Source organism: Pipra filicauda, unplaced genomic scaffold (assembly GCF_003945595.2).
Source record: "Pipra filicauda isolate LSUMZ 115617 unplaced genomic scaffold, ASM394559v2 scaffold51_size4534324_pilon, whole genome shotgun sequence".
Taxonomy (NCBI): Eukaryota; Metazoa; Chordata; class Aves; order Passeriformes; family Pipridae; genus Pipra; species Pipra filicauda.
In genome coordinates this window covers 3100880-3125514 of record NW_024104665.1, presented here as the reverse complement: position 1 = coordinate 3125514, position 24635 = coordinate 3100880, and the positions used below count along the sequence as shown (strand labels likewise).

General features: G+C 41.5%; 1 protein-coding gene across 2 annotated transcripts; it reads right to left on the bottom strand.

Annotated features, from left to right (window-relative positions):
• Positions 1 to 924: 924 nt before the first annotated feature.
• Positions 925 to 24635, bottom strand: SLC3A1 (solute carrier family 3 member 1). Of its 2 annotated transcripts, none has more exons than XM_039386952.1 (11): positions 24482 to 24635; positions 15544 to 16031; positions 14215 to 14394; positions 13243 to 13397; positions 12059 to 12184; positions 8737 to 8856; positions 7617 to 7741; positions 6343 to 6541; positions 5414 to 5560; positions 3181 to 3297; positions 925 to 1587 (listed from the first exon to the last, which is right to left on the bottom strand). In XM_039386952.1, exons 2-11 carry the CDS (start codon positions 15938 to 15940, stop codon positions 1147 to 1149), a joined length of 2007 nt encoding a protein of 668 aa, XP_039242886.1. In that variant the 5' UTR covers positions 15941 to 16031; positions 24482 to 24635; the 3' UTR covers positions 925 to 1146. The 2 variants fall into 2 exon arrangements, with proteins under 2 accessions (XP_039242886.1, XP_027579185.1); XM_027723384.2 differs by lacking the exon at positions 24482 to 24635 and adding an exon at positions 19061 to 21043.

Below are 24635 nucleotides of genomic sequence, written 5' to 3'. Positions count from 1 at the left end.
TGGGATCGATCAAACTGCAAAGAAATGGACTCTCAAGAACAGCAACTTTAGCAGAACTCTTTGATCTGAGCAGATTAAAAATCTTGCAGTTACCTTAACTAGCATGGTAATCTTAAGAAGGAGGTGCCAAAGTCCCTCTGGAAGACAAGATGAATGCCCCAGAGGATGATGCCAGAGTGTCTCCAGAGGATAAAACAAAAAGAATGCCCCCACTGAAGCAGCCCAATTCATAGCTTAGCTGCCCTCTAAGCAAGGCACAAACCAGCTGTGCATTGCTTGTTAAAATACATGCTTGGTGCACACCTAGGGGGCCAGCATCAGGTGGAAGATACACTGTGGCCATACTGCCCTCAAACCAAAACAAAGTTCCCCCATGGACCCCTGTGCCCACAGCAGGCTGCACCAAGTCAAATGCTGACTCTTCCTTTGGGCCACATCAGCCACTGTAGGTGCAGCAAATGCAAATCAAAGCACAAGTGTGACAATCAGCTTCAGCTGCATACTCTGAACTAAAGTACACACCCCTCACCTCAGCCTTAGGGTAGGAAGAGAAGTAAGAGAATGCAAATGTATTCTAATTCAGCAGGGAAGGGAGAAATCAATTTGAAATGCAGCCCTGAGTGTAGAATTAGATGTATTAGCTGTATTTTGTTCTTTTCCTTACTAACTTTGAGGATAATCAGAGCTGTTAGAGTTGAGAGAAAAGACATCACAACCATATGTATCAGTCCTGCTTGTGTTTACCTGTTTTAGCAAATACAGGGCCACTCCTTTAGAATAAGTTTCACAAATCTACACATTTGTTAACATTAATTATGAACTGCCACAGGCTTTGGAGCTCTTAATAACCAGCAACTGTAAGAGGTAGCACCCAAAAAGCAACTGTTGTCTTTCCTCCCAAAAATACACACACTTTAACAGGACAGTTTTTTATAGGTTTACTTTTCTTCTCCACAGATCCTAAAGGGGAGTTTATACCATACTTTTCATCACCAATTCACATACAAGGCATTAGGTGTCTGTTTTAGTTTTCAGGTTATTTTGTACAAAGTTTGAAAAGCCAAAGAAAACTGAATGTTTTTAGCATTTCCTTGAAACCAATATCTTCTAAATTAACATGAAAGCTTAGTTATTCTACTCCTGTACTTAACAGTTCATGTAGAGTAAATTTAAGGCCATGGAATAACAAGCTTTTTCTGCCACAAAACACTTCCCTTGAAAAGCTTCCATAGTATGGACAGGCTTTGCTGTTTTATATTCGAGGACCAGGCCTTCTCCCATTTCAGTTTTAATTAGTTTGGTGGAGACAGCTTTACCAGCATTGCTAAAATTAGTACTTAGCCTTATAACAGCTTCAGAGGGAAGATTAGGAACTATAGCTGTCAGGTCTATTGTCGATTCCTGCCCGAAGTTGAGGACCATCATGAAGGTTCTGTCTAACCCATCCAGTTCCCTCACATACACAAACACGTCACTGTCATTCCAGATGTAGCACATCCAGCCCCGATTGATGGGGAGCTCGTTGTTGCGAAGTTGCGTCAGCTCTCTGTACAAATTCAGGGTTGAGTTGGACCAGGTCCTCTGGATCTGCAACAGTCAGTGTGAACAGGGTCAGTTCTTGGCACTGCATGTAGGGAATGCAGCTTCCCTCTCACGCCCACTCAGTCTGCTGAGAACGCGCCTATTGGATTTTGACAATTATCTCTTCAAATTTGTCCACAAATTTCACTGGAAAACTGCTTTTTCTCACACACTTACCAGGCATTTGTGAAATGGCAGAGACGCAGGTTATTAGACACAATGATTCCCCAGCACTAATGCTATTGCTTTCTCCCACAGCCTCCTTTTAGCAGTGCTGATTCAGGAGAAAGCTGCAGCCATTCAAAGCTTGACTCTGAACCTTTTTCTTTGAGTCTAATCTACTGAAGTCACAGGGTTTATTTCATGTTTTATATTTTTGCTATCTTAGATTTTTTTTTTCTGGTCTTCAATTCTGGTCAGCACTGTAGGTCAGCAAAATCTCTTTGCTTCAGTGCTCTACATGTGTTAGAGATAGTCTGTGTTAAGTTCTTGTTACACAGACAGTGCTTTCTGTGGCAATAGAAATGGGGGGAAAAAGAGACCCGTTTCCAAATTAATATTGTCCTAGTTACAGGGGCCGGGACCAGTTTATCACTATGTGAGTATAACCAAAACTGTATTCTACACCCTCTATGTAATTTCTGGTGGACTGTTAATAAATGAATTGTTTGCAGCAGCTGCCCAGGGCACACCTGACACCTCAGGCTACAAGCTGGGTGTTAAAGAAACCCTGTGAGGCAGGGGAGTGATCTTTTGTTTTCACACCAATGACTCAGCTGTGATAACTCCCCTCCAGAAAGGCATTAACATCACACCCAGCCTGAGGGGTCATCTCTGCTAATGGGCCACCTTGGCCTGGTGGCCCATGGACATAAACATCTGCAACACCTAGACCTTCAAAGATTCCAAAAATATCCCATGACTCACAGAGTTAAATCACCCATTGTGAAACTCCCCATCCTGGGGGACGTACTGGACGTTGCCACCTGAACTTGAGCATATATAAACTTCAGGTGTGGGGACTTCTGGTACCACTCGGATCAAGAGAAGGACCAGGACTTCAACAGGACTGTGATCATCATCTGGACCAACAGCTTTTCCTTTCCTTCTACTTTGCATCCAGAGGGGCTGTGTAGTGCTCAGTACAGGGGCTGATGAACATTGTTCTGTTCTTGTCCCAGGGTGCTGGGTTATACATCTGTCTTTAGGGGTTAAAACCACTTTTCTCTGTATCATTGTATTGTAATCTTCTTAGTAAATTGTAACTCTGACTTGTAATCTTTCGAGTTGAGTTCATTTCTCCCACTGGTTTACTTTTAAACCAGCACAAATATTAAAAGGATTAAAAGTATGTTAAAGAGCCAAATTGCCACATCAACATCACAACTGCAGTTGCTCTGCTTAAATGAATATAGATGAAGTAGGCTCCTTGCTGGTGCAAGGAATTCCTTTTCTAATAAAACTTGTGAGGATTCAGCGCTTTTTTTCCCCTTGAGTCTGTTCTTACTGCCAATGCCCACTACTAAAAGGAAGCCAGAGGACAATAGATACGTTAAAATATTTTTAAACCGTTAATTTGTCACACATGCAGATACCTACTTCCACATTTACACTTTGGTAGTTGGAGTTAACAGGTAACCAGCTACTGTTGCCTTCAGTAAAACCAGCATTAACTTCTCCATCCCACTGCATGGGGGATTTCTCTGGAAAGGTCACCTAGAAAATAAAGTGCTGATTAGCATATTGAAAAGGTATTCTTTGAATAGCATGTTCTCACATCTCCCAAATTCTCACCATTTCAGTATTGCTTTCTTCGGTTTAAGTTAAAATTTAATAAGGAGAATGTAATCCTGCCCCAACTCTAAGGAGAAAATAAGAACCAAGACAGTTCCTGAAATGGAGGGGAGTGGATGGTCTCAGATGCAGCATCACTGGTAAAATGTGGAATTCCCAAACAACTCTACTAGAGTTGTCATCCTTTGCAACAGATGGTTGGATAAAAGTTTACTAATGACAGCCAGGATATTCTAATAAATATCTAGATATGCATCGAGTGAATATATGAGGTAATGAGTCCTAAGAAGGGATGCTGTTAAAATAACAGTAAACAACTAATAAATGCTGTTCAGAGTCTTGTTCTTTTGTAACTATCACACCTTTCTCCTTAGAACTCTCCAAGATTACATTCGCAAGGGGTACAGTTTGGACAGGATTGTGTTAGAAAGATAAAATTATTATTTCCAAGTGCAAAACTATGGAAAACCAGCTTTTAGCTGATTAAAAACTGTCGATGTAAAAAGTCTGAAGTTCTCATTTTGAAGAATTCAGAAAAATTCTGAAAAAGCTTCCTCATTGTTATTGAAGAGCTGCCAAAAGATCTGACACTTAAATTTAATGATATAAGAGGGCATAAAATATTTTGCACATACTTTGAGTGTTTGTTTTCCATGAAAACTGTTTTTCATATAAAGGGCACTTTTCAATACAATCTGTCAGAACAGCAGCCTAACAAAAGAAATTGTCACTTTGCTTTGTGACATTACAAATAATGGGTTTCTCCTTTTTAGCATATTCTGAAAAGCAGGAGGAAAAAAAATCCTAAGTTTTCAACACTAGTAATGCTGCCTCTCATTTTTACCTCTTTCAGTGTCTCCTGAAGTGTTTTAAATGCTGTGCCTAAACACTATATCCTGAGCAAATACTCTCCATCTTTCAAAGACACCCAATAATCAGGGAACTTTCCTTTCCGAATGGAGTGAAGGGTGGGTTTGCATTGTTCCAAAGCCGTGAGCCACAGGGTAGCCACTAAAAGAGAGTGAACCCTGAGGAGCCAAAGGTGAGCCACTTTTCTGAAGAGAATCACTCTGTCAGCAGTAAGCAGCAGCGGCAAGAAAATGCAGGAGATCCTTTGACCTAGGTGTTTCTCAGAGGAAATGAGATTTCCTTTTAAATCAGAGAATCATTTCCTCACATCTGAATCAGACAAACCTGGAGGTGATCCTGTGCTTCAGATATCTCTTTCCCTTTGATACAAAGCTAGCCAACACCATTTGTAACATGTCAGAGGCTGTCTCATTCCCTAACAGGCTTTCCACAGTGAAACCAGCATCTGCCACAGGACCACATTCTCATAGTGCTCAAAAATGGTCATGAGAGGCAGAGGTGAGCTGTTCCTTTTAGGAACAGACTAAGCATGACAACCAAAAGTCACTTCTGCTTGTCACCAGGCACCCTCCCCTTTGTGCAGATGCCTTCTGGGCATGGGCACACTGGAGATGGGTGTGACTTAGGTGCCTTTCTGTAGTCAGAGTAAAAAGGTCTGCAGGAGATGGTGACTGTAGCTACAATCTCTCATGAACTCTGATTTCCTTTAAATAGCAGCCAGGAAACAATGGCCTTTGAACTAATGATTAGGGTACTTCCATGGGAGGAAGGAGATAGTGACTCGGCACCCCTTGCCTCATATGACTGTAACACCCCTCTCCTAACCATTAGCCCAGGCCCAGTGTTGGCACTTGCTGCCCTTCCTGCTGAAGGGAAGCAAAGCAACATCACTGCAAACCATGCAAGACTGATCTGGAGAAGGACAGAAATCAGGAAACATAATTAAAATCTAGCAGTTCAGACCCACATCCAGACCTTGGTTCTGATCTCTGACCTGGCCATTTGTGCATGTGGTCCAATGGTTTTGCCATGAGGAACATGGAAAACTATCTAAGCAGTGAGAAAGCCTGGGTTTGGTTAACAAAACAAAAGTTCCTGGGTTTTTTGAAAGTTCTGTTATTTGGAACTAAACAACAACATGATCGGAGTTCACATGCTCTTCACTTACATTTTCTGATACAATGTTCTCCATGCCTATTTCTTCACCATAGTAAGTTACAGGAGTTCCAGGCAGGGTTAAAAGCAGCATATTCATAACATTGACATACTCCTTCCCAACGCGAGATGAAATCCGAGCAGCATTAGGGCTTCCAACCTGAAGAAAACATCACTCTGTTAAACATACATTATAAAATTTCATGCATATGTGAAACTGATTAACTAATTTCACATGGCAGTAGATTATTTTTTTCTTCTATTTCTTTCCCCTCCAGGGCTGTGAAGTGCTTTATCCTTATCTTGGTGCCATTACAAACTTCTGTCCCAAATAATGTAGTACACAGAAGTCCTGCCAGCACCACGAGGCAGAAGTGATGGAAAGATAACAAGTAACAACTCTCCACAATTACAGTCCCTCGGATTTCTGCCATTTTCTCTGCTGTGTGAAAACTGCTCTGCTTGTTTTGAAAAGATCCCTTACACATTCCAAATGTGCTTCCTAACAAAGACGAGCAGGTTTTAAGTTAACTGCCCTCAGCTGCCTGCTCTGTTCTGCCCTGGCCCTGGGAGGGTTCCAGAATCCACTGCAGTGAGTCAGTTTATGGTCAAAGATAATTATACCGATTCCATTCTCACTAGTCTTTTAACCCAGTGCCGCATCCTACACTGGAGACACTGAGGGAGAGGCATGATCATTAAATTCCCTTCTGTCGCTGTTGCATGGGGAGTGTAACTGTTATTGATGGGCGGGAGAGCCGGCTGGTGCCAACAACTGCAACTGCAGCAGCTCAGAGCCTTCACGTGGGCAGCAACCACAGCCCAGTCACGAGCTCAGGCTGCTGCTGATCCCACTGAAATCAATGTGTGTGTCTGTGGGGTGGGGCTTCTATCACCATAACAGGAACGAGCCCTTCCTGTAAGAGTTGGTCTAGAACTTACAGCCCAGTTTGGCCATTTTCCCACAGGCATGTTTTTCATCCACGAGTCAACAGCTTCAAAAATACTGTTGCCTGACAGATTTTTCATGTTCATTAGGTTGAAATTGAAGGGAAAATCTGCTTCTTGGATGAAAGTTGTTCCATAATACATCATTGTTGCTTCAATGTCTTCCTTTTCATCATCACCAGAACCCATAAATCTAAAAAGAAGTACACAAATAACTTTTTTGGCTCATTCTTTGTTGCACAAAAGAGAAGGAAGCTAGGAATGGTTGAATATAGAACATTAAGCATTACATTCACTTCCCTCCTCCCCATCAAAAAGGATTAATACAGAGAAACAATGTTTTGTAAAGCAGACAAGAAGTCAAGGAGAAATATTTCTTGGAAATTGCAGATGAAAAATCTACAACAGTCGACACAAGGCTAAAGTATCTGCCTGAAGTCTTATCTTTCTGAATTCACATCCACATAGCCCATTCCAGCAATTTCCAGCTTTCCTTCACAAAACAGGACCTGGGGAGCCCCCAAGTTGACCATGAACTATCAATGTGCCCTCGAAGATGACTTATGGTATCCTGGGCTGCACTAGAAGGAGCGAGTGTTGCCAGAAGGTCGAGGGAGGTGATTCTCCCCCTCTGCTTTGCACTGGTGAGGCCACACTTGGAGCATGGTGTCCAGTTCTGGGCTCCCCAGTATAGACAGACATGGATGTACTGGAGAGAGTCCAGCAAGAAGCCACTGAGCCCATTAGGGACTGAAAGATCTCTCCTATGAGGAAAGACTCCTTGTAGTAAAAAGTAGAGTTTCCATTCTCGGAGATGTTCAAAAGTCATCTGGACAAATTCCTGGGCAGCCAGCTCTAGGTGCTCTAATAAGCAGGAGCTTTGGACCAGAGCACCTCCAGAGCTCCTTACCAAACTCAACCATTCTGTGACTTTAACAATCTCTGACTGTGTGTCTGACTTGAATTGCACTATTAAAACGATACAATAGAGCAGGCACGGGGTCGATGAATTACAGAGTCTCTGTGATCAGAGTGATTGCCCATTCTGCTTAGTCTTGTACAGTCCATAGACTGAGCAGAGCTAACAGGGCCAATTCCTCTCCTTTCCTCACACACTGAGGAAGAGATAATATAGCCTAGGCCCCACTATTTGCATTTGAGGATTTGCGCATTTTTGTGGTGTATTATATTAAAAAACCCAAACATTTTATTACTATCAGGAGGTGATGAATATTGGAGAAAAATTCAGCAGGTGTAATAATGATTACCTGTATCGACCAGGTTCTCTGCTGAACTCATTCATGGTCTGACGGAAGCTACGGATGATATCATGCATACCAACCTGTGCGGTCGTGTAGTCATGGTAGAGCTGGGAATAGGCTGTGATAGTCTCCTTAGAGAAGGATAGAGTATTTCCCATTAGTTCATCAGTATTTTAGATTTCAGAACTCTCCAAGTTCTTCCCATCCCTTCCTGAGACAGTGCACCAGTCCACATAAATTTTAACTGGAATGAGTTTAGCATACTAACTCTGACAGCGCAGAGCTGAGCTGCACTTAAAGGTACAACAGCAGAAGGCTGGTTATTTTGGATCCCATCATCCAGGAGGGGAGCACTAGCCAACTGAGCCCATCTGCAGCAGCGAGCACAGCAGGTGCTGTGGCCACACACCAGGCTGGAAAGATGGACAGTGCCTTGATAAGGTACCACAACAACAACACTTGTGGAGCTGACCAGTTTTATGTGATCCTCACCTCCACAGGGGAACAGCATTTTAATGCTGAAAGTATCTGGGAATGTCACCAAGTTCACTACCACAGCAAAAGCAAATAGCATAAGTAACAGTGTTCATGCTTTTGAGTGCATCTGGCCACTTCTCACTGTGACATACTGCCAGTATGAAGGTTTTTCTTTTAGTTTTTCTCCAATTCTTATTTGCAATGTAGAAGAAATATATGCTAGTAACTGCTACAGAATCCCAAGCAGGCAAGATCTCTGACCTTACCTCCTGTAGCAGGCTCCCCAAAGACAACCAATCAACTACTAAAAATCACAAGATTTGTCTTTTTAGAATGTGAATTGAAAAGCAAATTATTTTAAAGAGAAAATTCAAAGCAACAGCGTCAGAACAGAAAAACAAAGTGTATATGGACAATTCTTCCGCCCACAGAGCTCCTGCTTGCAGGTATCTCCCTGACCTACAGCCCCAGCCCACCAGGCTTCTTTCTTGTGAGTGCTCCTTCTGCAGAGTGCCCACCCGCTTTCCAAGGGACATGGCTGACCCAGTTTTCCTACAGCCACAATTAAGACCCAAAAGAGTAAAAACATACACTCTTTTGTCTCCGTAGGAAACACAGGAAAAAAGCAAAGACAGAACATATACATTACTCCATTTTGAGACTTGTTCACTTGAGGTTCATCTCGGAGATGCGTTGCTTCTAAGAGAAATTTAACAGTGCTGAAACTAAATCCATCAATTCCTTTGTTGAGCCAAAATTTTATAATATCCTAGACAAAGGTAAAAATTGAGAAGTTCAAGTGAGTCCACCCCATTTGAAACAGTATAGTCTTAAAAAGAAAGCTAAACCTTCTAGGAAATATTAATATGTAACAATTTATATTTAAATTGGTACTTCAAATTTTTCAAGAAGTCAAAATGAATTTTGTTGACCTAAGGTCAAATAAGATCTAAATAAAGTAGGTCTTATTATTTCATCCAGTATAAAAAAGAAAACAACTGGTCTGTAACTTCTCCCATAATTCAGGAGACCTAAACCAGGGCGTGACTCGCTAAAAGATGCTTCTAATCTCATCCATCAAAACAATTGGGCTCATGCTAAGCGCTGTTGTTGGTGAATACTCCTTCATGGCTGCACACAATTAGAACGCATTGATTCAAATATGCAAGAATATGTTGTTCTGCACAGACCTCGTGCCACCAATTTTCTTTTACACAATAGAGCTCTTAAAACATTTGTTCTCTCTTATTTGACTGATGAGGATTTTTTTTCTATTTTATTTTCAGGGTTATTTATTTGCAGGAACACAAAAAATTATTATCCAACAATTACAAATGCTATTGATTTATAATTTCACTATCAAATCGAGAGGTTAGTCACTGCTAGTAAAATTATATCCTCCTTCAATAGCCATTATATTACTACAGTTTCAATTGCTCTAGTTTTAACAAAAGAAGTCTAAAGTTCAGTCCCTTGAGTGGTTTCTGCAAATGTTCTTTTAGATGCGATACTTGTCTTCATCTGAGGAAAAAAGTCTTTTTTTATATATATTTTTTAAAGACAGCTATTGAATTGCCTTTTTTAAAATGTATGAAGTACGCTTGCCTGAATAGGCTGGACTGGAACTAGTCCACACTCAAGCTTTACAGATTTTTGTTTGGCAAATAAAGACTCTGCCTCACTGAGCTGCACTTTCTCAAGGCACCATTCTGAAAGCAGCAGCTCCAATATGGTGGCTGTCCAACAATGAATCTACCCAAAAACATCCACACTTATGCCTGTGCTCAGCACAAAAGCAGCACCAGGTATCAGCACTGCAAACATCAAGCACTGACATGGTTCTCACTGCGATCAATCTACATCTTTTACATAAGAAAGCTACAACGTGCTGGCTGCTAAGTTTCCCTGTTCTTGCATGCCGCCCTTGCATGGCTAAACCAAAGACTTAAGCTTCTCTGCAAAAGTCCATTTGCTTCCTGCTCAGTCCTCCTAACCTTCTGGAACAGGATTTTGAATTAAAATACAAGACAAAGGTTCTTCTTCAACGTGACATTCATAAGCATTTACCAAAGACTGGTGTTACCGGGCCAAACTTACTAGTTTTCATGTCATCTTTTTGCTACTGGAGCCTCAGTAATGTGTTGGGTACCATGAAAAAAAATAGTTAGCCAAGACAATTAAAAAGTGTGATGCTATGGAAAAAAGGTGCAAATGGCAAGACATGGCATTGAGGGAAGTATCAAAGCACAGAGAGGTTACTAGCAGAGTTCCTCAAAGACCCAGTCTCAAAAGCAGTCTTGTTTCATTATTTAGTTAAAAAGTATAACCAGTAGTGATTTGTTTCTTCAAGTGCATGCAGTACTCATGTGGTGAGGGGAGAGGCTTCACAGAGCTTGTGAGACCATCCCAGTAGGGTTGGGCAGCTGTGGAGACTACTGCCCAAGAAATGCACCAAAATTCAACAGTTCAAAGTAGCAAACATTCAAGGATTAAATCGAAACACTTGAAGTAGTTGTACTACCTGATGAGCTACAACTTTAAGGAAGGGGGAAAAAGAAGTAGCAATTGTCAGACTCCCCATGTTCAGGCCCACTTCCCCATATTTTAATCAATTCTACGTTGTCTTCTGGGAGACATGATGCAGACAGACAGACATGAGATTCCATCTGAGCACCACCACCTTCCCATAGTAAAAGCACTCTCACTGTGAAAACACTCTCATCACTCTTTTTCCTCTGTAAAGTCATCAGACATGTTCACAGATGGAAACTCTCTCCCTTATCCACAAGCCCAGGCACTCCTTGTAATTCAAATCAGCATTGCCTCAGCTTTCTTGAAAATACAAACATTTCTCTGCTAGAACAAGGTGCCATTCCCACATTTGACTGGCTAATTAACAGTCCTTGTATCAAGAGAGATAAAAACTTCTTTCCACTTGAGCACATCAGCTCTGCACAGGCTTCAGTGCAGAAGCAGTTTTTCCTTCCATATCAATCCTTCCATTAATTGTTGCCCTGGATACAACATGAAGTGCCTTCGTCCTCGGCTTTTGATGTAGAGGGGCACACAGTTAACAACCTCCAGACAGCAGTCATATTGCATTATTTGACTACTAGCACCAACTTCAAAGCAAGTAAGAGAAATCTTGGGGCCTAGAGGGAGAAGCACCTACGCCAATGTACAGGATTCTGCCCAGACATCTCTTCGGGTCAGTTTGTTAAACTCTGGCCATCTGCATTTGAGAAAAACCTCAGGATGGAAGTGATACAAGGACTAAGCAGTGGCTAAACAAAGAGAGGGAGAGTCCCTCTCCAGGGAAGACTGGAAAATCCCTCCCCATTTAATCTACCTTGACAATACCTGAAAACCAAATAAGCATAAACAAGCGTGGGAAAAACCCCTTTCAGCTGAAGGACAGGTATGATTCACAAGGAGCTAAGTATGAACAGTTTGCACATAAGTTTAGTCTGAAAAGTAGAGGGGTCCTGAAGCATCAAAGCAATTTGAAGATAGACTTTAGTGGGAAGGGACAGGGAAAGGGAACTCCTTTTGAAGTACAATAGCCTGTTCCAATGAAAAACATCAAGATCTTGCCAGGCTCTTGTGAGAGCAAGGGAGTTAAGTCAGCAAAAAAACGCAGTAGCTGTCCCGTCTTAAAATCCAGAGGACTGCAACACCACCTGTACTACCACTCAAGGATGATTTTATTCAGATTTTTTTGCCGGTTCCTTGTTTGCTTTTAAATTAAAAAGACTGGAGTAAAGTAGATAATGGAAGCATTACAGTACAAAGCTTAAATTTTGCTTATAATGTTTTTCTAGACAGTTTTTTGTTTCAATTGTTTACATATGCTACAATCCTTGAATTACTTCCAACTAGGCTGCAAATTGTGCATCACAAATAATCAGAGAAATCAAGTGTACAAACAGCTGCTTTGCTGTTGGGTCAGCAGCAGTGGGTTATATACTTACATGGATTTCTTGTTGGACATCAAGGTTGCGAAAATTCAAGTCTGGCTGTTCTTTCCCAAACTGATGAAAATAACATTGCTTTCTCACATCATCAAACTGCCAGCTGGAATTCCCAAAGACACTCACCTGTTCATGTAAGAGAGGGAGAGAATAAGAACTCCTCATTTACTTCTATGCATACTTTAAAATGTGCAGCATTACAAGCATATAATATAAAGCACAAAATGCCTAATCAATGGACTACCTTGTGAGTAGATTTTGGTATTTAGGTTTTTACTTTCTTTTTCCTATTAGCTGCTCTCCCTTTAGTTGTGCTTTGCCACATGTGTTTCTTGTTCAATGTTATGGGGATTTTTTTTTATTAAGTAGACTTTCATTGGGGATTATTTGGAATAGAGGGGGAAAACATGTCTGGGAGCATTTATTTTGGAATTGCTTTCCCTAAAACTAAGTAAAAAAAGCTTTAGTTAACTTATAGCTTTCTGCAATCTGGTATTATCCCTTTGAAGTGCCAACAACAGTCAGCATGTTAAAAATGTTAACTTTATCATCATCTCTGTAATAGAAGATCCCAAAAGCTAAGATAGCTCTTAAGACTCTAAGCTTAGAGAGAAATTATATTAACTGGTACAAAGTATTAATTCTACCTTGAGTTTTTAGAATATACAAGTTCTTACACATGATACAAGTTTTTACACATGCACCCATCAGTTCAAATTTCAAATAAATCTGTTTGAAATAGACAACACACTTTCTGGCCTGATCACCTTCCAGAAAAAAAAAAAAAAAAGAAGCCAAGAACACATTGTTTTGTTTCCTTCCTCACCAACTACGATTTCAGAGGAGCTGACATGAAGTTTCTAGAGCAGAGTACCCAGACACAGAAGGGGGCACATGTGAACAACTCTTGCACAATTACTCTTTTCTGTGTTTGTTTAATGAATGAAGATTAACACTGAGGTAAAGAAACACAAGTAATTTTAAAAATTCTGTTTAAATTAGGAACTTCCCCCCCATCTGGTTTACATGTTAATCTGCACTAGCCCATGTAGAAACATCAGTTTGTAGCTCTCAGATGTCACTTATAACCCAGCATACATTGGGACAATCATGCTACAGCTGCTTTTGCTCTGTGGCAGCCTCCATCCAGCCTGGGATTTGCATATGTCCCATCCCGTGTTTACCCAGTTGTTTGGAGGAATGACTGAACCAGCAGCCTCCGTGCAGTCCTGCCAGATGTAGTAATCTGTGTACTTCCCAGTCCGGTTGCGACTCAGCTGAAACCATCGGTGTTTGTCACTTGTGTGGTTTGGTATTAAATCCATTATCACCTTCAGCCCTTAAAAATCAAAACAGTTAGACTCACTAGAGTTTGCTAGTAGCTGGAAGACATCTTGTTGGTACTGTTCCCCCCAGCATGTTGCCTGGGAGGGAAGGAAGGGTGAAGAAAAAAATCAGAACAGATTTCTGCTGTTATGAACCACTTCCACTAACTCTGACTTCAACATCTGTCTCACACCTCCCAGGTGGGAAAGGCACTTCACCAGTCTAGCCAGGGAACACATATTCTTCATCACCCTCCCTAAAGGCTAGACATTTTACTGAAATCTCAAATGTTTTTGGACTGGCAAACGATTTTCCCTTCAGCTCAACAGCTGTAAGAAGAAACACCTGAGCAAACATTTTGTCTAAGGCATAAACGCAGCAAACCAAGGATGCAATTACAGGAAGGAAGTGCATGTTCCTGCATGTTCAGTCAGAAACAACTGCACCTCAGCCTTGATCCCCAGACTGGATGCCCATAACATATGCACAAGGGAGCACGGATGGTGTGCCAGCCCACCACCCACACACACCCTCGGAGGGGACCACGCCTTGCAGAGGACACGCAGCCACCCAATGATGCTGCTGCAGCTCCCTGTGCCTTCAGTCCTGCTCCCAGCACTCCCCTGGCACCAAAGGGCAGGACACTGCTATCCCAGAGCTCATGTTGCTGTGGAGTTCACTTGTACCCTTTGCTGGCACCTCCATCTGCTTCTGCTCAATGCCACCAAGGGGGGAATTGCCAGGTGCACAAACTGAAATCTCAGGTTATAACCTTGCACTGTAAGGTACATCTTTTTAATAGAGTTACTTTGCTCAGAGGTGCAGCTTACCTCTGTCATGTATGGCTGCAATCAGATTGTCAAAATCACTCATTGATCCAAAAATGGGATCAACATCATAGAAGTCTTCAGCTCCATATCCAAGGTCTTTTAAAGGGGACTTAAAGAAAGAGGTGATCCAGATGGTTTTTATATTCAAATATGTAATATGGTCCAGTTTTTCTTGGATGCCTATTTAAAAAGAAAAAGGTATAATCTGTTTAGAAAAGACAAAAGATTTTTGTTTAAGTTTGGCATGGGCTCTCAAAGATGGTACACAGGTCTCCTCAATACATAACTATCCCTTGTTTTTACTGATCTCAGGTAGTAAGGACAGTCTTGACCTTTCTTCAGGGATAGCATGAGATCACAGAATAGAAACCATTCAAAGCCAATTTTACATGGAAAATAAAGCAGGAATCAAAAAGGTTAGATCAAAACAAATTTACATTCTATATTATAAAATATTTACTATTTCATTTAATAAATTTAACACCTGCTTCTGAAAACAAGCTCCTATATTTTGTTAAAAAGCAGTAACAGCATTGCTTTCCCATTTCAAAGAACATCAGTTAATCCTCAGACCACCCAAAGGGAAGCACAATGTTAATGTAAAGATCCCAGTTTTTTCCTAACTTAGGAAAAGTCTCTTATGGGGTTTTTCTGTTGTGTTTTGTAAGGACACCTCACTGCAACCTCCCCTAGTATTTTTAAACCCAAATCTTTTCATCTTCCTAACATGTACTACTGGCGTGCAGCCACAGAAACAGTTTTTTGCTCTTCACTTGCCAGTAGAGCACAGTGTGGCTAGTGCTTCTGGTTTAGAAATGTATTGTCCATTTTGGTGTTAAGCCTCTTTCTACAAGGCAGTCTCAGCTAAGCTACCAGTAAGTGGCATTGTCCATGCATTCTTAAGAGCTAAGAAACAGCTAGACCACGAGCAAAACAAGAAGTAACACATCTTTCTCTCCTCTTTGTCAGTTTTAGTCTTCTGTAGGAAAAGCAGCCAAACAACAAAGTGCTCAGCACCACCCATCCTCCTGACTGACCTCAGTTTTGTGGAGGTATTTTACTCTGATGGCAGCTGTGTTGCTGCTTGCTCTCAGCCCCATCTCTCCATTATAACATCCATTCTAACTCCAGGCTTAGGGTTAACAACTTGAGCAAGCAACTCCTGGATTTATTCATGACAATGTGAGTTACCATTAATGTTGTCAGACTACTTTTCTTTCCCCTCTCCATTAGGGTGGCTATGTCTGTTGGACTGTATTTTTCTATTGGTTATGCTCTTCATACACACACACACAGCTTTGTACATAGCAAGAATGAAAACTGACCCACCTTTCAGATCCCCATTCCCATCCATGTTGCTGTCCTTGAAGGAACGAGGATAGATCTGATAAACAGGACCAGCTTGCCACCAGTCAAGGCACTTTGGAGAGAGAGCAATAATTGCAATCGTAGCACACACAAGTGCAGCAGCACCAGCAATTATGAGCCAGAAGAGAATCTCCCTGGTGATTCTGTACCGGGCTTGGTTGGAGAACTTCAGCAAGACCTCCTTTGGCATCCCGGCATAAGGTTTCAGCACTGTCTCTTCCTCAGCCACCGGGTTCACATCAACAGCGCATGGTTTTGGCATTTCTTCTTGGCTACTGGTATCTGTTTCCTTGTCATCAAAAGCCTCATTTTGAACAAATCCATTGTTCTCCACACCTCCCTTCTCACTCAGCTCCATAGGTAAGCTCTTAGCTGCCTCCTCAACTATTTTATTTCACGGGTCGTGTCCTAGAGACTTGGCCAGAGCAAGAAACCGTTGTCTAACACACCTTTGTTTAGTGAAATGAGAAGCAGTGCAATTAGCATCTGGTTGATAATCAATCCTGACCAACTGGTCAAAGTTCAAAAAGGGACAAAAAGGGCAAAGTGCTCCCAATTTTTCACAGAATCAGCACCTTCAGCAAGATAACAGAATGCTATTGTTCACACCAGCTGAGCACAGTTATGTTTACTGTTGCTGTCTCCAGTACAGCAAACTTCTTTTCCCTTTCACAGCGTGGGGCGGGGGGGGGGGAATTTACCAGTAAAAGATCTAGTAAATATGCAGCTTTCTGGACAGGCCACAGTCTCCCCCGCCTAAAGCAGTCTGAATATGGGTAATTCAAACACAGACAGCAAGAGAATGAGGTGTTGACAACTACTGGCCCAAAAGCAACAATACAAACTAAGAAGAAAAGATACAAGGGCTGGTTGTGCTTCTTTTTCTCAGCTTAGAAAAACAAAATAACCCAACCCAGCCCACCCACAACTCTTAAGCACTAACAACTGCTAAGGCACATACAGATCCTGGGATTCGCAGCATGAGACATGAGAGGGATTGTTAAACCCAGAGCTAGCCCTGGGTCAAGACAGGACAGCTCTGCACGGGCACAAGTAAAACTTAAAAGAAAACCGCACAGCCCTCTATTGAAATGCATTCCCCCCCCCATTAAAAAAAAAAAAGTTAAAAGGAACCTCCCCCTTCTCCCTCCTTCTCCCCTTTTTACTACCCTAGGCAGGAAAAAGCACTGCCCAAAGTCTACACAACATGCACATGTGTACATATCTGTATGCCCCAAGCCCCAGCTGCCCTGAAGCCAGCGAGCCTGCTTTTGTCAAGACATTGCGTCCAGCCAGTGCCCCCTGCCCGGCATACCAAAGGACACACAAAGCAACAGGTATTTGCCAAGGATCCGCCTTATCACCTGTAAAAGTAAACACCTGCCCACAACCAAAGGGTCAGGGTCCCAGGGAAACTCTCATGGGCAATTGCAGTGGAGAAAAGGTTTCGTTTTGACTAAAGCAAAATGTTTATTTGGTTTGCCTCAGACCATGAAAGTAGTTTATAAACTAAGGACCATAAAAATTCCAGCACACAATATCTGAATGACTCCAATGTGTTATCTCTTCAGTAGCTGAGCTAAGAAGAGGTGTTTTATGCTGACAGATTTAATCCTTTTCTCTCCCTTCCTCACAACAGTGCCTGGCAGCAACCTCAGCCTGTGCAGCATCAGGCAGGTGCCAAAGCATCTGAGATAACGGCAGTAGTTTCAGTGCCTGTAATTCTGTATTGCCAGGAAATTCAGAACTGGGAAATTATTTGAAACAGTCTCACTTCCATCTAATGACTCTACAGTCTCAGCTTCATCACACGAGTGAGTTGTTAAAGTTTCCAGGCAGACACGGTACACTCGGGGCATAAACTTGTATTAAGTACAATGCCAACCACTCCACACCCCATTTCAATTGTTTCATTCCAATGACTTAACTTTCAATTAAAATAGGAAATGTGTAAATGCAGAATTTCTTTTAGCTTGCATCACATACACCTCAAGACATAGTACTCCCCATCTTGCTTTTTCCCCCCCAAACTCAGAAGTTTAAACATGCCCATAGCTTCCTGCACTACCTAAAAACTCCTTCAAGCACCTAAGCATGTCAGAGGCAAGAGCAAAGGGTGACCAAAATGCAGCTGCCTGCCACAGATGGATTGGTCAGCCAAGCCAATGAGACTCAGGATGGTCAGGTGCAGAGAGGGCTTGGTGCCAGGGCCAGGAATGTCTGAGAATGCATTCACAGCACCCCATCATGCTCTCAGTTTTGACTGCACCAAACAAAACCTGCCACAAGCCACGGTGAGCATCTCTTCTGAAAAATACAGGCCAAATGAGGACCCTGACATTTTACCATTTTGCAGCATGGGCATACAATGACAGAAGGTGGGTGTCAGAGCATTTACATACTTTAGACACAGTTCAGCACTTCTGGAAGTCGCAGAAGGCATCTCTGGTACATCACTGGGACACAGACATGTAACTCAGTATGACGAATAGCTGCTTAATAGGCAATGCTACATGACTGTGACCAAAGCTACAGTTTTGTGTCTAATTCACCAGCATTTAGTGCTAATTTAATCAACTCTTGACCACTTGGTCTGGCCTTGCATTGCCTCTTGCCTCATGCCAGGTGAAGTATTTTGGCAGATGCAAAGTGAGCCAGACTGGGAAACAGATTTGGCTAAAAAAAAAATTTTATTCTTCAGAAAGTTCTACCCCCAGAAGACCATACCAATGCTTCAGCCAGACATGCACAGAGAAGAGGCAGCAGGCAGGGAGAGGGGCCAGGACACAAAGGCCAACAACTTGACTGAACAACACTCCAGTCAAATCACAGCCTTCAGGTCCCAACATTTCTTTTAGTACATTCTCATCCGTCCCTCAGAGAAAGTCAAGTAATCACACAGTCCTATCATTTCACTTCCGGGAGTAGAAGGCAGTTAAGTTTCACACCCACCAACACTGCTGGAATCAGAGATAGGGAGAGGGTTTAAATTCCATGAACAGTTTATCCCAAGTCATGCATGAAATCTACAGAGGATCAGGAACCTAACCCCAGTTCACCAAAGTACTACATCACCATTACACAAAACACTATTGAAAGTCTGGTTGCAAGTGAGTATTCCAACTCCCCCCTCACCTCTTTTCTTTAAGCCAGTAAACTCTGTGATGATAATTGCCTGCACAGACCCTGTTCGCTTGATCTAAAGATAGAGGGAGATTACCCTTCCCCTGCATGTGTTTTACAACTGATTTCAACTGATTTACAACTGATTACAATTTAGTATTTCAGTAGTCAGAAGCTGCCACTGCTCTCCGTATGCACAGTTTGGAAACCATTACTTTCCCCTTATTTGAACATCTTGCAGGAGCATAAGGGCCAATGCCTGCTCTGAGAATCCCGCTGTGCGAAAGCCATGCCTTCAAAAGAGCCCCTCTTGTCCTAATGTAATCCTCAAGTAATATTAAAGGCTTATTTATACCTTAAGTAGGAGAGATCGTGTCTTAATTGTCAAGCGCCTGGCTGAAAAGCGGAGGATTATACTGCTGTGGTAGATAAATGCAGCACGCAGGAGGCGGAGGCCATGGATAAGATACACTGACACAATCACTGTAAGGTTAAAACAGAACATAAACCATCCTGGAAACGACCAAGTGGCAGTCTTGGTGAACATGAGAGTTTTTAAGAGTTGGACTGACCGGACTTACAGTCAGACTTCAGTCGTATTTCAGATCAACTCCACGTTGCTACATAAGAAGAGCAGAAGCACAAGCAGGTACCAGCGGAGCACAGGTACACCTAGGATAGAAATCTGGACCTTGAATACTAGAAATTCTTCTAGAAAACCTGCAGTAAATATATAGCCAAGGAGCTTAAAATAGGAGAACAAACCCAAGAATCTGGTATTGTCCTCTATGTGTTTGTCCTCATAGACTAAAAATAAAACCACACAGGTATTTTGTTGTTATTACAGACCTTTCTTTTTCTTCTTCTAAACCTGAGGAGTTGCTTGCCTTAAAATTATTTGATAAAGGAAAACTGTAAACTTCATCTTAAGAGAGGCAGATCACCAACAATTCCCACTGAGCCTTAACTTTTTCCTTTTAAAATATATTTTATGTATGCAGGCATTATGTTTCTGGCTTGCTCTCAAGCAATTCTCAAATGGTTCCCCTCCTGAGCGATTTTATAGTTTAGCAGGAGCAACTAGCCAATGCAACTGCGTTAGCAGAATCCACTGAAAAGCATTAAGGAGTAAAGAAAACACTTCATATTCTCTGCCAGTTACTCTGTTTACCTCAGGGTTAGGTAGGGAAACAAAACCAATCGGTATGTGGGCAGTAATAGCTGCTATCTCCACACAGATTGCCATGGTTATTTCTATAAGATGGAGGGGTTAATTTCCACAAGTATTTCTTATATATAATTATTTAGATGCACTGACTGACTTAGCATCTACTGTTTGATGCTCTACAAATGCCAAGTAGCTTGCCAGTTACTCAGTACCGTACATATTATGCCAAAGACCATGCAGAGGGGTGATTATGCACCCTAATGTGCTAAGTGTAGGAAGACGTTTATTGTTAAAAAGTTCTCTTGCTTAATGCTTTTTCATTAAAAGGTTTGTTGCCACTGGAACTGGTCTGACATAATGCACTTTACTGCTAAATATAACCTCATTATTTCCAGAATCAGGGCCAGCTTTACACCTATGGAAAAAGGCAGACAGGACGCGTGTCGGTTTTTCCTCAGTGGCCCCCACAAGACTAGAGGATAATCTGACCTTTAAAGTTACCTTTCACTCAGCACTAAGAAAGTCCTCTCTTGACCCAGAGGGCAGCTGTCAAGAGAGAGATGGTCTCCAGGAACAAGTTTCTGACACAGTATCTTTTACCCTGGGAATCCATGAGCATGTCTGAAGTTTCTGCCACAGCCTGAAGTCCTGGGGTGGCAAAATGCAATTGCATAGGACACTGTTACATGGTTTGATGGGGGGGTTGTTACTTTTTTTAGTGATCTTAGTCCGCTAGTGGACTATGCGATTAAAGGTTAATGTCATTATAAATGCTGTAATTAGCTACTGCTTGGCCCCTGCCCCCCACAGCTGATCACCATGGCTGGCTTCTCCCACTATTTTTAATGAAAACAATTTTCATTAATTAATTAATTCTTGCTGTTATCGTAGCTGCAAGAACAACAGCACGCAGTGTTGACTCCTTCCAGATGCCCTCCCCTGCAGAGGGCCAAACACTGTCACACACCCGTAGAAAATCTTACCTAAACTCCAGGTTTGTAACTTTTCCAGAAGGAAGCTCACTCGCATAACTGCACCCTTCTCAGCTTACCCTCTTCCCTTTACAGCACTCATCCATTACATTTCTGTCCTAGGAGATGACAACTTCAAAGGATTTTCTTTTCCAGCCTACTCCTTGAAACTTTTCCCAGCAAGAGACACAGACCTCGATTTTACCCTTGTGCGAACTGAGAATGTTCAGCATAGTACTGAACCCTGTCAGACTGTTTGATGGCTATAAACTCAAGAGTGACTTTGTGTTACTGAAACATCCCTGAAATGGGAGATTCTCAATACAGACAGCAGAGCCAGGCAGCCCAACAGGAAGCCAATCTGAAGCTCAAGAACATAAAATGGCATCACACTGCATCACCACCTCATCCATCCTTTGGGTTATCAAAAGGCAGCACCCCACAAACTACATCTATCCTTGATGGGGCTTATTTCTGACAAAAATTTACATTCACTCAGTAGTAATCAAGGAGCAAGTTTTGGTCTGTTGAGCACAAAGCATTTCATCACATGGAAGGATGAAAGGACTTATAGGAAAGGGCAGTCAGGCAGGGAATACTGTGTTCTGCACAGCTGTCACTGCATGAGCACTGCTATTGCCATACTATACAAGCTGTGCTGCTTTTCACAGTGCCTGCTTCCCCACCTGCAGGAATTACGCACATAGTATCACAGCTATATATGGTGCTCCATATGAATTTACTCCTTTCCACGTCTCTCTAGGTGCATCCAGATAGGCTTTCCTGCAAATAATTTGCTTTTTCACATATATCAAATTGGTGACAAGCATCTCATGATCAAGCCTACTCAAGATTGTGCTCCTGTGAAATAATTTCCTGCCAAAAGAGCTCAGTTCATATCAAAAATCTCTAGTCTTTGTACAGAAAGCTTCACTCGCTAGCACTGAATTGCATCCCAAGGTTTTTGCAATGGCTGCTTGGGACCAACAGTTCATGGATTCCACATCAGACCATAACAGTCCAGTAACAGTAATGCAAGTGAGTGTGCAAAAAAATCAGTGTGAACACTGGGAGTAAAAACAAAGAACTGGAAGTATATATTTTATTAAAAAGCCCCCAAATCAACAAAAACCCAGTTCTCCAACTCGAGTGGAAGGATGTAGCTGCGAAACAACAGCTGGCACATGCAAGGTGATGCATTCAAGGAAGAGGTGCTGTGGCCAGCACAGACTAGACCTGTGCAGCAGGTAAACACTCCACAGCTATAAGAAATCATTTCCAAAGATACACATACCATTCACTGCAGACATAAGTAGCAGAACTTAAATTTCACATTCACATGAACATAAAAAGACTGAAATTGAAGACAATCCAAAAGCTTTTATCTAATTCACTTCAAAGCCTAAGGGCTACTAGGATCATATGAGAAGTTACATCTACAAAATATAACTTTGTGGTTTTTTTAAGTTCAGAGAAACAGCGCTTGAAATATAGAAACCACACGTAAAAAATTGCTGCAATCAGTCACACACTTGGATCTCTCTGTTTTCCTCTTTAAAAAATTGAGTGGGAAGTGAAATGCAATAACTAATCTCTGAAACAGTAGCATGGAACTTGCTACATGTTTTTAAGGTAAGGACAAGTAGGACTGAAGGGATAAATGTGAAATATATTTCACCATTTTAAAATTTCACAGCCAGCATAATGCAAAAAATACTACCTAAAAGCAGAGACTAAGAAGTTCTTGTAAAGCACCACACTTCCAAACACGTCACACGTTGTTTGTGTTAGCAGAGTATTTCCTACAACGACATCCTTCCAAATTAATGCAGATTTACTGGAGCCACAAAAAGTATTTTGGTTTGATTTCATACATTCTTTGCTCCCAAAGGTGAAATATTATTATTTTAAATATACTAGAAAAACACATCTGCTTTACATATCCAGGCCAAAATCCTTAATGCACAACTAAACTTAGATATGTTTATAAAGATGGATAAAAGATTTAAAAAAAATAAACCTCAGAGCGCATTATCCAGTTTTTCCTAAGAACAACAAATAAGTACTGTAAATTATTTGTCCAAGATTAAGCAGACATCCACCATTTTGCATGTGAGTAACCTGCCAAACAAACCAAAGAATGAATTTGACAGGGATGGCATTAAGAAGTTTCCTTGTAAAAATAATGGGAAATAAATTTTCATTAATGCAACCAGACTTTAACAGGTATCTTACTTCACAGTTAAAATGCATTTACTTCAGTGTTTCCAACTAACTTCTGAATGTAGAGTATTTGGTAAACTATGTTTAATGTTCACCTCCCAAAGAAGTAGGTAAATACATCAATGTAGAGAGGTGCATTTTCACCACAGCTCTTTTAGCACATTTTTTAAAAAGACAATTCAGATTTTTCAAGGAAAAAAGTAATACTCTTGCAAACAATATAACATACACAAACGTTTTCGGGTACCCCTTCTAAGTTTTCGATACTTAACTCCTGAAAGTAGTGTTTTATCTCACAAGACAGAATTTTCATTCATAAGACAGAAATTTAATTACGAATTTCTGTCCAATTTCTTTCACTTAAGCTTTGCAGCTATTTCAAAGTGATAAAAGCAGTACTTCTGTGTTTACAGATCTGACAAACTTTCAAGATTTTCATCAGAGGACTCATGAATTTCATGCTTTCCAGCTTTTTAAAGGTCAATGGCAGTGTCCTTACCACACAAAACGCTATTATACACCATAGACTCAACTTTCCCACAACTCACCTTAACTTCTAAAAATCCGAGAAAGCAGAAAACCAGGGTAAAAGTAATTTCTTAAACAGACTTGACACAACAGGAAAAATTATGTCGAACAAGACTGTTTCAATTAATTGCCGTAAGTCTTCAGAATGTATCTTCCTACTACACAGTGTTTTTCTTCCTTTACTAGGAAGGACAACTGCTTTCAAAGATTACCAAGCTGATGGCGAATGTCCATTTTTTTCTCTCCTATCAGCCCATCCCCGTGACCTGAACCCTTATCAGTCTTTGTTAAGTTTTAAAAGCCGGTGCTGATGCAATCATTAGTTGACGTTCACTAATCGCAGTATCAGCACAACAAAGAGTTTTTCTGTTGGAAATTCCCGTCAAGCTGCACATAAACAAATAAGGACAGCCAAGGGCAGAGGCAGGAAGTTACTCAACAATAGAGAAGGAAGATCTCAATACTCCCCGGCAGCCTTTAAATCCAGGCATCACAGCAAAGGTGAGCTTTACAATTTCTGAAGAAATTAAAATAAGGTCTTCGGAAGAACACGACCTTTCAGATGTACAAAGAGCCAAGCACAGCGGCACTGATTAAGTGTGTAACAGAGTGAATGATGGAAACAACAGCTGACCACAAGCAGTGAGCTGAACACAAACAGGAGGCCCAGTCTTGCTAACATGCAAAGGCTGCTCATCGTTTGATCACCAGAGAAACAGCCAGGTAAGAATATGAGAGGTATGAGCCACGCATAGCTAAGTCAGGTCTGTACAGCAACAGTCCAAATAAACACAAGCAGGACAAGTTCAGGTTGGCACACAGAGAAACAGGTTACAAAGACACGAGAACACAGGTGGAGCTTCAACTGCACAAGCTGCATACTTACCTGGATTATTCTGTGTAAATTCAGTGACTTTGGGTACTTTGCTGTGGTTTTGTCAAATTGCCTTCATCTCTGGGAGCATCCTATGCAGTTGCTTACCTGCACGGGTGCAGCTACCTTCCTCTGACTTCATTTTCATTTTAGAGCTAAAAAAGAA

What these genes read in the sequence shown, in the direction of transcription:
- SLC3A1 (XM_039386952.1), bottom strand. Translation starts at nt 15,940, where the DNA reads ATGGAGCTGAGTGAGAAGGGAGGTGTGGAGAACAATGGATTTGTTCAA. An exon ending in TGGGAATGGGGATCTGAAAG is followed by an intron (nt 14,395 to 15,543) that starts GTGGGTCAGTTT and finishes CTTTTTAAATAG; the next exon opens with GCATCCAAGAAAAACTGGAC. An exon ending in TCATTCCTCCAAACAACTGG is followed by an intron (nt 12,185 to 13,242) that starts GTAAACACGGGA and finishes TTACATGAACAG; the next exon opens with GTGAGTGTCTTTGGGAATTC.